The following is a 13,046-nucleotide window of genomic DNA, read 5'->3' as shown; positions in this document are numbered from 1 at the left end:
AGTGATCATAAAGATACTCACTGGTCTTGACAAAAGAATAGGGGACTCCAGTAAAAGCATTAACAAAAAGATAAAAAAGAACCAACCAGAGAGAAAAACACAATAAACGAAACTAAAAAGAAACACATGGTATAAACAGCAGACTAGAAGGAGAGGAATTAATTAATAACCTAGAAGATAGAATAATGGAAAATAACCAAGCTGAATAAATGAGGGGAAAAACTACGCAAATTGAGAATCATCTTAGTAAACCCAGGGACTCCATCAAACATAAGAACATTCATATTACAGGGATCCCAGAAGAAAAGAGAGAAAGGGAGGCAGAAATTTTATTTAAAGAAATAATAGCTGAAACCTTCCCAAATATGGGGAAAGAAACAGGTATCTACATTCAAGAGGCACAGATTCCCCTCAAAAAAATAAACTAAGGAGGTCCACACCAATACAAGTAATTGAAAAGGCAAAAAGCAGTGATAAAGAAAAGAATTTTAAAATAGGGGTGCCTGGGTGGCTCAGTCGGTTAAGTGTCTGACCGGCTCAGGTCAGGATCTCATGGTTTGTGGGTTCAAGCCCCGCGTCAGGCTCTGTGCTGACAGCTAGCTCAGAGCCTGGAGTCTGTTTCTGTGTCTCCCTCTCTCTCTGACCCTCCCCTGTTCGCGCTCTTTCTCTCAGAAATAAATAAAACATTAAAAAAAATTGAAACAGCAAAAGAAAAAACAGACCCTTACATACAAGGGAAACACCATAAGGGAATCAATGGACTTTTCAGTAGAAACTTAACAGGCCAGAAGGGAGAGCCATGATATATTCCAAGCACTAAAAGAGAAAAATCCAAAGCCAATCATACTTTATCCAGCCAGGCTATTATTCAGAAAAGGATAAGTGATAAAAAGTTTGTCAGATAAAAAATGAAAGGAGCTCACAACCACAAAACCAACCGTACAAGAGATATAAAAAGGGACTCTTTGAGTGGAAAGACCATCAGTGGGAGTATGAAAAGTCAAAATCATATTTCTGTAAAAATCAGTCAAGGAATTCCTAAAATAAAAGAATGTAAAATATACCATCGTATACCTAAACTATGGGGAAGAGAGGAGTAAAGAATGTGTTCAAACTTAAGAGGCAATCAACTTAATATAGACTGCTACATGCAGAAGATATATATAAACCTCATCAAAACCAGTAATAGATACACAAGAATAAAGAGGACTCCAAAGAGATCACTAAAAAAAACAAAATCTATGAAAAAGAGCAACAGAAGATCAGAAAAAACAAAACCACAAAACAAGTAACAAAATATCAATAAATAGTACCTGTCAATAATTATTTTGAACATAAATGAACTAAACACTCCAATCAAAAACCACACGTGACAGCGTGGATTAAAAAACAAGACCTGGGAGGCCTGGGTGGTTTAGTCAGTTAAGCATCTGACTCTTGATTTCAAGTCAGGTACACTCATGGTTCATGAGATTGAGCCCGCACTGGGCTCTGTGCTAATAAGGCTTGCTTGGAATTCTCTCTCTCTCCCTCTCTCTCTGCCCATCCCCTACAGGCGCGCTCTTTCTCTCAAAAAATAAACATTAAAAAAAACCCTATATATGCTGCCTACAAGAGACTCATTTCAGACCTAAAGACACCTGCACACTGAAAGTGAGGGAATGGAGAAAGTATTTATCATGCAAATAGATGACAAAAGAAAGCCTGAGTAGCGATACTTACAACAGAGAAAACAGACTTTAAAACAAACACTGTAGGGGTGCCTGGATGGCTCAGTCAGTTAAGTGTCCAACTTCAGCTCATAGTTTTTGAGTTCGAGCCCCAAGTCAGGCTCTGTGCTGACAGCTCAGAACGTGGAGCCTGCTTCAGATTCTGTGCCTCCCTCTCTCTCTGCCCCTCCCCATTCACATTGTCTCTCTCAAAAAATAAAATAAACATTAAAAAATAAAGACGTAAATAAAACAAGAACTGTAACAGACCAAAAAAGAACACTATACAATCATAAAAGGGAGAATCGAACAAGATGATATAGCAATTATAAATATTTATGCACACAACATGCAACACCCAAATACATAAAGTAGATAATAACAGAATTAAAGGAAATAATTGACAATAATACAATAATAACAAGAATCTTTAACACCACACTTACATGGATGGACAGATCGTTGAAACAGAAAAACAAGAGAACACTGGCTCTGAATGACAAACGGACCAGATATATTTAACAGATAAAGACCATTCCATCTTAAAATACACATTATTCTCTTCTTTTATTATTTTATTTTTTTAAATAGTTTATTGTCAAGTTGGTTTACATATAACACCTAGTGCTCATCCCAACAAGTGCCCTCCTCCATGCCCATCACCCCCCTTCCCCTCTCCCCCATCCCCATTAGCCCTCAGTTTGTTCTCAGCATTCAAGAGTCTCTCACTGTTTGCCTCCTTCCCTCTCCACAACTATTTTTCCACTTCTTCTCCCTCATGGTCCTCCATTAGCTTCCTCCTAATCCACCTATATGATAAAATACACGTTATTCTCAAAGGCACAAAGGACAGTCTCCAGAACAGATCACATACTAGGTCACAAATCAGCCCTCAACAATTACAAAAAGATCAAGATCATACCTTGCATATTTTCAGACGACAATGCTATGAAACTCTAAATCAACCACAAGAAAAAAAAAAATCTATAAAGAGCCCAAATACATGGAGGTTAAATGACATGCTACTAAACAATGGGTCAACCAAGAAAACAAAGAAGAAATAAAGAATTACATAGAAGCAAATGAAAATGAAAAAAAAAAAAAAAAAGACCCAAAATTCTTTGGATGTAGCAAAAGCAGTTCTAAGAGGGAAGTTAATAGCAATATAGATCTAGGTCAAGAAAAAAGGAAAAACTCAAATAACCTAACTTTACAACTAAAGAAGCTAGAAAAAGACAAAATCCCAAACCAGAAGAAATTTTTAGCAGAAATAAATGCTATAAAAACAACAAAAACAAACACAAAACAAATCAATGAAACCAGGAGCTGGTTCTCTAAAAAGATTAAGGAAATTGATAAACTTGTAGCCACACTCATCAAAAAAAGAGATGACTATGGTTAACCATGGACATTTGTATGTCTTCTTTGGAGAAATGTCTGTTCTTGTTTTCTGCCCATTTTAATCCAGAGTATTTGTGTTTTGGTTGTTGAGTTGTATCAGTTCATTAGGTGTTTTGGATACTAACCCTTTATCACATGCGACTTTTGCAAATATATGCTCTCATTTAGTAGGTCTTTTAGTAGGTTGTTGACTATTTCCTTCATTATGCAGAAGCTTTTTTTTTATACAGTTCCAATGGTTTATTTTTGTTTTATTTCCATTGCCTCAGGAGATACATCTAGAAAAATGCTGCTATAGCCAATGCCAGGAATTACTGCGTATGTTCTCTTTAGGATTTTTATGGTTTCAGATAACATATTTAGGTCCTTAATATGTTTGGAGGTGTTTGTTGTTTTTTTTTTAATGTGGTATAAGCAAGTGGTCTAGTTTCATTCTTTGCATTTGGCTGTCCAGTTTTCCCAGCACCATTTGTTGAAGAGACAGTCTTTTTCCCATTGCATACTACTGAATTGACCATATAATTGTGTGTTTATTTCTGGGTTTTTTATTCTGTTCTTTTGATTCATGTGTCTGTTTTTGTGTTAGTACTATATTGATTACTACAGCTTTGTAATACAACTTTGGAAATCTGGAATTGTGATGCCTCCCATTTTGTTCTGTCTTTTCTTTTAAAATCTCTCCAAAGAAGGGGCGCCTGGGTGGCTTAGTTGGTTAAGCGTCCGACTTTGGCTTAGGTCATGATCTCGCGGTTCGTGGGTTCAAGCCCTGCGTCGGGCTCTGTGTTGACTGCCAGCTCAGAGCCTGGAGCCTGTTTCAGTCTGTGACTCCCTCTTTCTGACCCTCCCCTGCTCACGCTGTCTCTCTCTTTCTCCTAGAAATAAATAAAACATTAAAAAAAAAAAAATCTCTCCAAAGAAGACATACAAATGGCCAACATACACATTAAAAGACCCTCAACATCACTCATCAGGAAAAGGTGAATCAAAACTACAATGAAATACCACCTTGTAACTATCAGAAGAGCTAAAAACAAAAACACAAGAGTTGGTGAGGATACGGAGAAAAAGGAACCTGTGCACTGTTGGTGAGAATGCAAAATGGTGCAGCCATTATGGAAAACAATATGGAGATCACTCAAGAAATTAAGAATAGAACTACCCGAGGATTCAGGCACCCTAAGATTCAGGAGGTGTGTGGGTGGCTCAGCCAGTTGAGTGTCTGACTCCAGATTTCTGCTTGGGATGTGAAATCAGACCCAGCACTGGACTTGTCACTGAGTGTGGAGCCTGCTTGGGATTCTCTCTCTCCCTGTGCCCCTCTCTCCCTTGCTTGGGTGCTCGCTCTCAAAAAAAATTTAAAAGATAAAAAATAAAAATGAATTAAAAAAAAAAAGAACTATCCTAAGATTCAGTAATCGTGCTACTGGTATTTACCTAAAAAATACAAGAACACAAATTTAAAGGGAGACATGGCACTCCTATGTTTACCACAGCATTATTTACAATAGCCAGATTATGAAAGCAGGCCAAGTGTCCACCAATACATAAATGGATAAAGAAAATGTGGGGTGTGTACGTATATACATATGTGTGTGAACATTTTTCAACCATTAAGAATGAAATCTTGCCATTTCCAAAAATATGGACAAAACTAGAGAGTATAATGCTAAGCAAAATAAGTCAGAGAAAAACAAGTACTATGCAATTTCACTCATGTGGAGAATTCAAAAAATAAAACAAACTAGCATAGGAAAAAAGAGACAAATTAAGAAACAGACTCAACTATAGAGAACTGATGGTTACCAGAGGAGAGATGGATAGGGAGATGAGTGAAATAGGTGATAGGGATTAAAGAGTACCTTAATCATGATGAGCACTGAGTAATACATAGAACTATTAAATTACCATATTGTACTCTGAAACTGAAATATAACACTGTATGTTAACTATACTGGAATTACAAATAAAAATGTACAAATATTAAATGAATAAAAGTACTCTGAACTATATACACATGTACCTACATGACTGTTTACTAGCTAAGGTTCATGTATATCTGTATACTTACATGAATGACCTATATGTACCATACCATCTTTCATTTTAATATGAAATTCAGTTTAAGATCTATCTTAAGGGGCGCCTGGGTGGCTTTCCGACTTTCGCTTAGGTCATGATCTCGCGGTTCGTGGGTTCGAGCCCCGCGTCGGGCTCTGTGCTGACTGCCAGCTCAGAGCCTGGAGCCTATTTCAGAGTCTGTGACTCCCTCTCTCTCTCTGACCCTACCCTGCTCACGCTGTCTCTCTCTCTCTCCTAGAAATAAATAAAAAAATATTAAAAAAAAAAAAGATCTATCTTAAACTTTTTCTCTGAATGTTTAATTACTGAGGCACACAAAGTAACTACAAGATGGCTTTAGCCATTTAGAGAGAACAGAAATCAGAAATCCAAATTAAGAACAATATTCTAAGGAGGTAGCACAACAGAGTTGTTAAGAACATGGACTTTAGAGTTAGAATTACTGGGTTAAATGAGTCATTATTTAAGGAATAACTGAGTCAATAATCATAAAGCACTTCAAACATAGCCTGACCCACAGTTTTTGCTATGTAACGTTTAATTTAAAAAAAAACATTAAATAAGAAATATTTTCTTGTCAATAACAAATATTTGGTCCACTTCATATGTAATGTGCCTCAAACTCTATTTTTGCCAAAGAGCATCTTAGCTGACAACTTGTATACTAACAAAAGTGAAATTATCACCATATACGTTTTTGTTTGTTTGATGCTGGAACTGTTCAAAGCTTCTTCCATTCATAACATCAGACATTTCTCTGAAAATTTTAGCATTTTTACTCACAGTCTAATTTTTAATTCTGCACAAAAACTATGGGAGGTCCCCTTCTGTCTCTGTCTCTCATAAGCCTCTCTCTCATCAGACGAAAGTCTCTTTGCCACGTGAAAGTCTGGGTTCTATCAGTTCCTGCCTCATTTCCCGCTCTTTTGTTTTTCCAGTTTCCCACAGCTAAGTCCCTGACTTACTGACTGGAAAGCTTAGCTCTGAAACAGAATGACCTGGGATTCGGCACTTCAGCAATTTTGGCCAGCCTCAAGCAACAACTCAGTCACAGTTCTGATGACAAAATTCCTACATTTGAGGTTCCAAGTTTTATGTGTCCCCAGTTTGCAGATACAGGCTTTATTTTGGTGTCTGTGCCAAGTTTTAATCCAGTATCTACCAGCTAAACCAGTTTAATCCTAGGATGGAAGCTTTCTCTGACTTATCTGTAGATTGTTGGATCTTGGCTGACTATGAAAAGGCCTCCACAGATATTTCCCTAGATTCCAAGTATTCACCTGAATGGATTTCTCATTGCAGCGTGATGCCTGCATTTCAAACAGCATTTCATCTTGGATCCCTGTTGCCAATCACTTGCAAAGAACATAACCAGACTGTTACATCCCTTGGGTACTGAACTCCCACTGTTAGGCCCAACATGTTACATCATATGGGTATCACCTGATTCCTACTGATGTTGTCTCCTGTAAATAATCTGCCAAGTGCTAGTGAATACTAAGAAACCAATTTTTGCCCCATTTGCCTAGTTAAAATTATGCTAATTTCTGTTATCACTGCTGCCAATTTAACTAACACATTTTTTCCTCTTTGTTTTCCATCTGACAATGTCTTAGAGCTGTATCAACGTCAAATCAACCTCTGTTCCCATCCTGTTCTCCCACCAAGGTCTCTCTATTCATGCCCCCTTTTAAGAGTTTTCTTCAAAAAAGAAATCCTTTGGTTTTTTGCAATAACCTTACTATAGCTATTAATCATTTTCTTATACCTTTCTAGATATTATAATGTTTCATTCAGGGACTGTCCTGTAATACACAAAAATTGTTTATTAACACTAACAGAAATCAGATCTCCAAATAAGTAATGTTTTCTCTCAAAATAGTCGTATGTTAGAGACTATTTACTTATTCTAATGATGCTATGAGTGTTCAAAACATGTCTGAAATTCTTTAAATTTTTTAACGCTTATCTTTGAGAGAAAGAGTGGGAGTGGGAGAGGGTCAGAGAGGGGGAGACAGAATCTGAAGCAGGCTTGAGACTCTGAGCTGTCAGCACAGAGCTCAAGGTGGGGCTCGAACCTACTGACTGTGAGACCATGACCTGAGCTGAAGTCGGATGCTTAACCCACTGAGCCACCCAGGCACCCCATATCTGGAATTCTTTAAAACTTGCCAGTCCAAGATCTTTGACCTTGTCCAAGGAGAGTAAATCTATTACTTACAGTTTTCGATAAAAAGACAATGCTTTAAATTATTTCCAAAAACTTGGATTCACCTACAAAGGATGAAAAATTGCTATTACTGAAGAATTTTAAAAATGTTCTTACCCTCTGAAAATCACAAAAATGTAAGATAAAGAGAAAAAGCACTATATGTAGACTAAATAGATGGCAACCTTTGTGCGACCAAACACAACTATCTAATCTCTAAGATTCTTCCATATACAACATGAAGATAACTTTCCTATTTTTTACAAGTTATTATAAAAATTTAAAATATCAGGACATCTCTGAAACTCATGAAGTGAATATATTCATATTCATGCCTTATTGCTGCAAATTAAGAGATTCAAAATAGGGGCACCTGGGTGGCTCAGTTGGTTAAGCGTCCGACTTCAGCTCAGGTCATGATCTCATAGTTTGTGGGTTCGAGCCCTGCATCAGGCTCTGTGCTGACAGTTCAGAGCCTGGAGCCTATTTCAGATTTTGTGTATGCTTCTCCCCTGCTCACACTCTGTCTCTGTTTCACTCTCAAAAATAAATATTTGAAAAAAAATTTTTTATTGTGAAAAATTGTGTTTTTTAAATTTTTTTATTTTTTTACAAATAGTTTATTGTCAAGTTGGTTTCCATATAACACCCAGTGCACATCCCCAATGTTCATAGCAGCACTCTCAACAAAAAATTTTTTTCAAAAGAGACTCAAAACATAGTATTAAGACATATTCATTTTAACACTGTATTACTCAGCCATAGAAAAGAATGAAATCTTGCCATTTGCAATGGCATGGATAGAACTAGGTAGCATTATACTAAGCAAAATAAATTAAAGACAGACAACCATATGATTTCACTCATGGAATTTAAGAAACAAATGAGGGGTGCCTGGATGGCTCAGGTCAGGATCTAGTGATTCTTGAGTTTGAGTCCCACATAGGGCTGTCTGCTGTCAGCACAGAGCCCACTTTGGCTCCTCTGTTCCCCCACACCCCGCAAAAAAAAAAAAAAAACCCGAATGTTAAGAAAGATAAAGGAAAGAAAGAAAGAAAAAAATGAACAAAGAAGGGGGGAAAGGTGCAATCCAAGACACAGACTCTTAACTATAGAAAACAAATTGATGTTACTGGTCAGGAGGTGGACTGGGGGGCGCAGAAAGATGTGAAAAATAGGTGACAGGTATTCAAAACGACACTTGTGATGAGCACCAGGTGTTATATGCAAGTGATGAATCACTAAATTCTACATCTGAAACTAATATTACACTGTATGTTAACTAACTGGAATTTAAATAAAAACTTTTAAAAAAACCTATATGCAGGACTCTGATTTGAAGATTAAATTGACATCTTTATATTACAGGAGGAAAAACATGAGAATCAAAGTTTCATTTAAACAGTTTCATTAAAATTTTTTTCATTAAAAAACCACGTATGCAATAAAGTTCCGTTTTTCAAGAAATAGTTCATGTTTTGGAAAGTGAAACCTAACTCACTCCTAGTGAAAAAAGGCAGTGGAGGGAAATTCCTTAACTCTGAGCCACAATAAATACTAATAATACCTTTGATTCTGCAACATGGGACTTCCCCAAGGAACAGGCAACAGGTTTTGCTGAGTCAAACAGAAGGTTATCCAATCAGAGGTTAGAGAGAGAAAGTGCCTTTGCAAATAAATACTGCATCCTAGCCCCACACTTTCTGAGCCACTCAGCTGCTTAGACATTCTGAGCTACTGCAGAGGAACCTCCAGTCACAGCACCATGAACCAAAAAGCTGTTCTTGTTTTCTGCCTTATCTTTCTGACTCTGAGTGGAACTCAAGGTAAGGACCATGAAGGGATAATCTGATTTTTAAGGCCAGAAACAGGACTGGGTATAAGTTCTATAACTACAGGAATAGCATATTTGCAAATGTTTTACAGCCTGCCTATAAATGAAGGAGAAATGAGCAGAGATTCTCTCTGGTCACAGACAGGTCTAAAAGTATATAGTCAGAAAGGCAAGTGGAATAAAAGGAGGGAGGAGGAGAAGAGGACAGAGAAAATGTAAGGGAATGAGGAGAGAGAGGAGGAGACAGACACTTCCTTAGTTAACTTGCTTAATTAACCATATGAACTGGGATTAAGGGTATAAACTTACAATTCATAAATTGCAATTACATTCTTTCAGATAATCAACTAATCAATCATTCAGAGCTGTGTTATAATGGAATCATTCCCTCTCAGATTAAATCAAATAACATGGGGATATAGGTTCTGCTCAGGAGTAGCCAATGCACACTAAATGACTAAAACGAAAACTGCACTAACCTCCCCTAATGTACTTGCCTTTTTTCCCACAGGAATACCTCTCTCTAGAACATCACGTTGTACCTGTATCAAGATTAGTGATCGATCTGTAAATCCAAGGTCCTTAGAAAAACTTGAAGTGATTCCTGCAAGTCAATCTTGTCCACGTGTAGAGATCATGTGAGTAAAATGTCTTCTGAAAATCACTTCTCTAGTTGTAATCATATATTATGTATAATCACAAAATCAGCAAATGCTTTGTATGATTCTAAGACTTCTGCATAGCAAAGGGAAACATCTAGAGTGAAACATAAACATCGGGCTTAAAAACTGTATATTCCACTTGTTTTATTGGTCCAAAACCATTCCAAATATTTTCACTCTTACTTCTACAGTGCCACAATGAAAAAAAATGGAGAGAAGAGATGCCTGAATCCAGAGTCTAAGACCATCAAGAATTTAGTGAAAGCAATTAGCAAAGAAAGGTAGGTTTGCTATTACTTGCAGAATTGCTCTTTAAGAAATGTCAACTTTGGGAAGAAATATTTGCATTGAGCTTTCCTGTGGGATCCTTGGCTTAGAAGTGTGTTTACCACCATATCTGCCTCTACCTCTATCTATTTTTATACTGAGATGCCATCTTCTGTGGTAGCAAAAGTTAGCTACCTACTTAAAAGTGTCAATAGGTCACTTTAACTTTGAGGCAGAGCTAGAAGTATCCAAGCAAAGCTACCAAATTTTCCCTAAGCCTCTCCTGGCCTTAAAAAAGCAGCTTTTGCAATCCACAGTGACTATGTAGCATCAGGAAAGCTCACCAAACCCTTTGCCTGGGGACTTGGGAGTTACCTATGAACTCAGAACATTAAAAGCAGAACCCAGGCTGAAGCCAGAGTTGAGCATATCACACTTTTACACCCGCTTTCTCTTTCTACAGGTCTAAAAGATCTCCTTGAACACAGAAGCATAATCACTGTGCTACTGACAAAGATGGACCAGAAAGAGACTACCTCTACCATCATTTCCCTACATATATGTCAAGCCCTAAACATCCCTGGATTGTAGTTCTCCTAAAAGGTGACCGACTGCTGTCACCACATTAGCTGCTACTACTCCTTGGAGGTGGATGGTTCATCACCCCAAGTAAGCTGGTCAGTAGTAACTCCGCCCTGGCACAATAAGCTATGCTAAGGTGCTACATTTCTAGTGAATGTACCAGGTCCTAGTCCTGCTACTAACACTTTCCTCACCGTTCATGTCTTCTAAAGGTTGGTTATTAAGGGATATTCCCACTTCTGGGCTTATCAGAGTTCTCAGAACTTAAAAAAATCACCATAATACAATCTGCTTTTTTAAGAAAGATCTTTACTCCATGGGATTCTACTGCTATCCTCCCAAGGGGCCCCTATTATTCCACTGGTTATATATACGCAATTCCAAATACATAAAAGAAACTAAAAGTGTCTGGAAATGTACATGAAAATATTATTTAATGAAAAACTGCACAAAGTTGAGTTCTTAGATGTTCATATTTCTTATACTGTTTTCAGTGTGTACAGACTAACCTGTGTAATGAAGTACATACAAATGTAAAAAATTTTTTGTCTATAAATATATACTATGCATGTTATGTAAGACATAGGCTGGATGTTTTTCAAAATAAAAATGTACTCCTTCAGCAATAATTTTTTTTGGAGAGTGTGTGCGCGCAAGTGAGGGACAGAGAGAGAGAGAATCCCAAGAGGGGCAGGGGGGTGGGGGGGGAGGAGAGGGAGGGAGGCACAAGCTCACGAAACATGAGATCATGACCTGAACCAAAGTTAGATGCTTAATGACTGAGCCACCCAGGCACCTTCCTTTGGCAACATTAAGAAAAATTATACAATTGTTAATAGATCAAAAAAGTATTAAAATAATAACTAATATGAAGTATCTGGTGGGTCATTTGACTGGCAAATGTATTTCATAAAAGAATCCCATGAGTAGAAGGCAAATGACTTTGAAATCTCCTAAAAGACCCATCATACAAGATTCCTTCAGGACTGATGTGGCATAACAGACTTTACCTGAGCTTCTGACTCTTCTACGGAGAGATATATGTGATATCTCCACCTGAATATCTTTTAGAAACATCAAACTCCAAAATATCTCAAATTCCCATCTTCCCCAGATCTAGTTCTCCATCTCTATTAAATGTCCTAGTTTAACAGCAATATCATCCACTCATTTCCCCGAACTAGAAACTTAGAACTAATTCTACACTCCTCCCTCACCTGCCACATCCAATTAATCACTAAAGAGATATTTACAACGCATTTAGTCAGCAAATTAGTTGTATCTAGAACATATAAAGAAAAAAATAGGAAAAGATAGACAACTGAATGAAAAATGGGAAACAGAATAGGAACTTCACAGAAAAAAAATGTACAAGGCCTCAACACATAATATTGTTCTGTATCATAATTAATCAGGGACATCTACATTCAAATCATTTTGGGATACCATTTGACACCAGAAGAGTGGCAAAATTCTTTAAGTTGAATAAATAAGTGACAGGAAGACTGTGGAGCAATGAGGAATACCCCTCTATTGCTGGTAAAAGAGGAAATAGCTACTGGTTTGTAGTAATATTAACTGGTTTGAAAACCGGGTAGGTATTATCTTGTAAAATTTAACATGTGCACATTCTATGTCCTAGCAATTCTACTACTATGCATACACCACAGATAAATTCTTGCATTTTACACATATTAGAGTATGTTATAGCAGCATTGTTTATAATATTAAACTATACAAAATGTTCCCTATCCTCTTGTCCACTGTCAACTAATTTTCAGGAAGGTGTTAACCAATAAAGATAAAATGTTCTCTGTTCAAAAGCACAGCACTCATTTAACAAACACCTATTGATGCCCACTACATACCAAGTTACAAGAATGAAAATACTGTGAGCTTATAAGTTACTTTCAATGACAGAGATAAGAGTAAATAAATCTGAAAAAAAATTGTGTGGACTGAAAAACTTCTAAATGTACAAAGAAAACAGAAAATTAGGGGAGCCTTTCCTGGAAAAGTGAAGGCAATCTGGAATTTGAAAGATGCATATTTATCTAATAGATAAAACAAAAAAAGTGAATTCTAGCACAAAGAATGTGATCAAAGACATAGATGTGAGACAGCACAGTGTTTTCAACCTGCAATAATGTAAATATAAAACTAGAGATATGAATATTGTGGAAAATGATGGAGACAGATAAGAGTTACATTATGAGAGCCTTTCTTTGCTAAATATGCTATCGCCATCATTGTATATTTATCAACTATATACATCTTATAAAATATACACAAAATAGAACATG

General features: G+C 36.9%; 2 protein-coding genes across 6 annotated transcripts in view; one reads left to right on the top strand and one right to left on the bottom strand.

Moving 5' to 3' along the window:
* ART3 (ADP-ribosyltransferase 3 (inactive)) overlaps positions 1–13,046 on the bottom strand; it is a 152,922-nt gene that overhangs the window by 125,671 nt on the left and 14,205 nt on the right. The window lies entirely within an intron of this gene.
* Positions 9,124–11,325, top strand: CXCL10 (C-X-C motif chemokine ligand 10). The gene is made up of 4 exons (XM_039230942.1): positions 9,124–9,224; positions 9,744–9,870; positions 10,086–10,175; positions 10,625–11,325. Exons 1-4 carry the CDS (start codon positions 9,164–9,166, stop codon positions 10,641–10,643), a joined length of 297 nt encoding a protein of 98 aa, XP_039086873.1. The 5' UTR covers positions 9,124–9,163; the 3' UTR covers positions 10,644–11,325.

The sequence above is a fragment of the Hyaena hyaena genome, unplaced genomic scaffold (genome assembly GCF_003009895.1).
Source record: "Hyaena hyaena isolate Hyena2069 unplaced genomic scaffold, ASM300989v1 scaffold_54, whole genome shotgun sequence".
Taxonomy (NCBI): Eukaryota; Metazoa; Chordata; class Mammalia; order Carnivora; family Hyaenidae; genus Hyaena; species Hyaena hyaena.
This window is presented reverse-complemented; position numbering and strand designations above follow the sequence as displayed.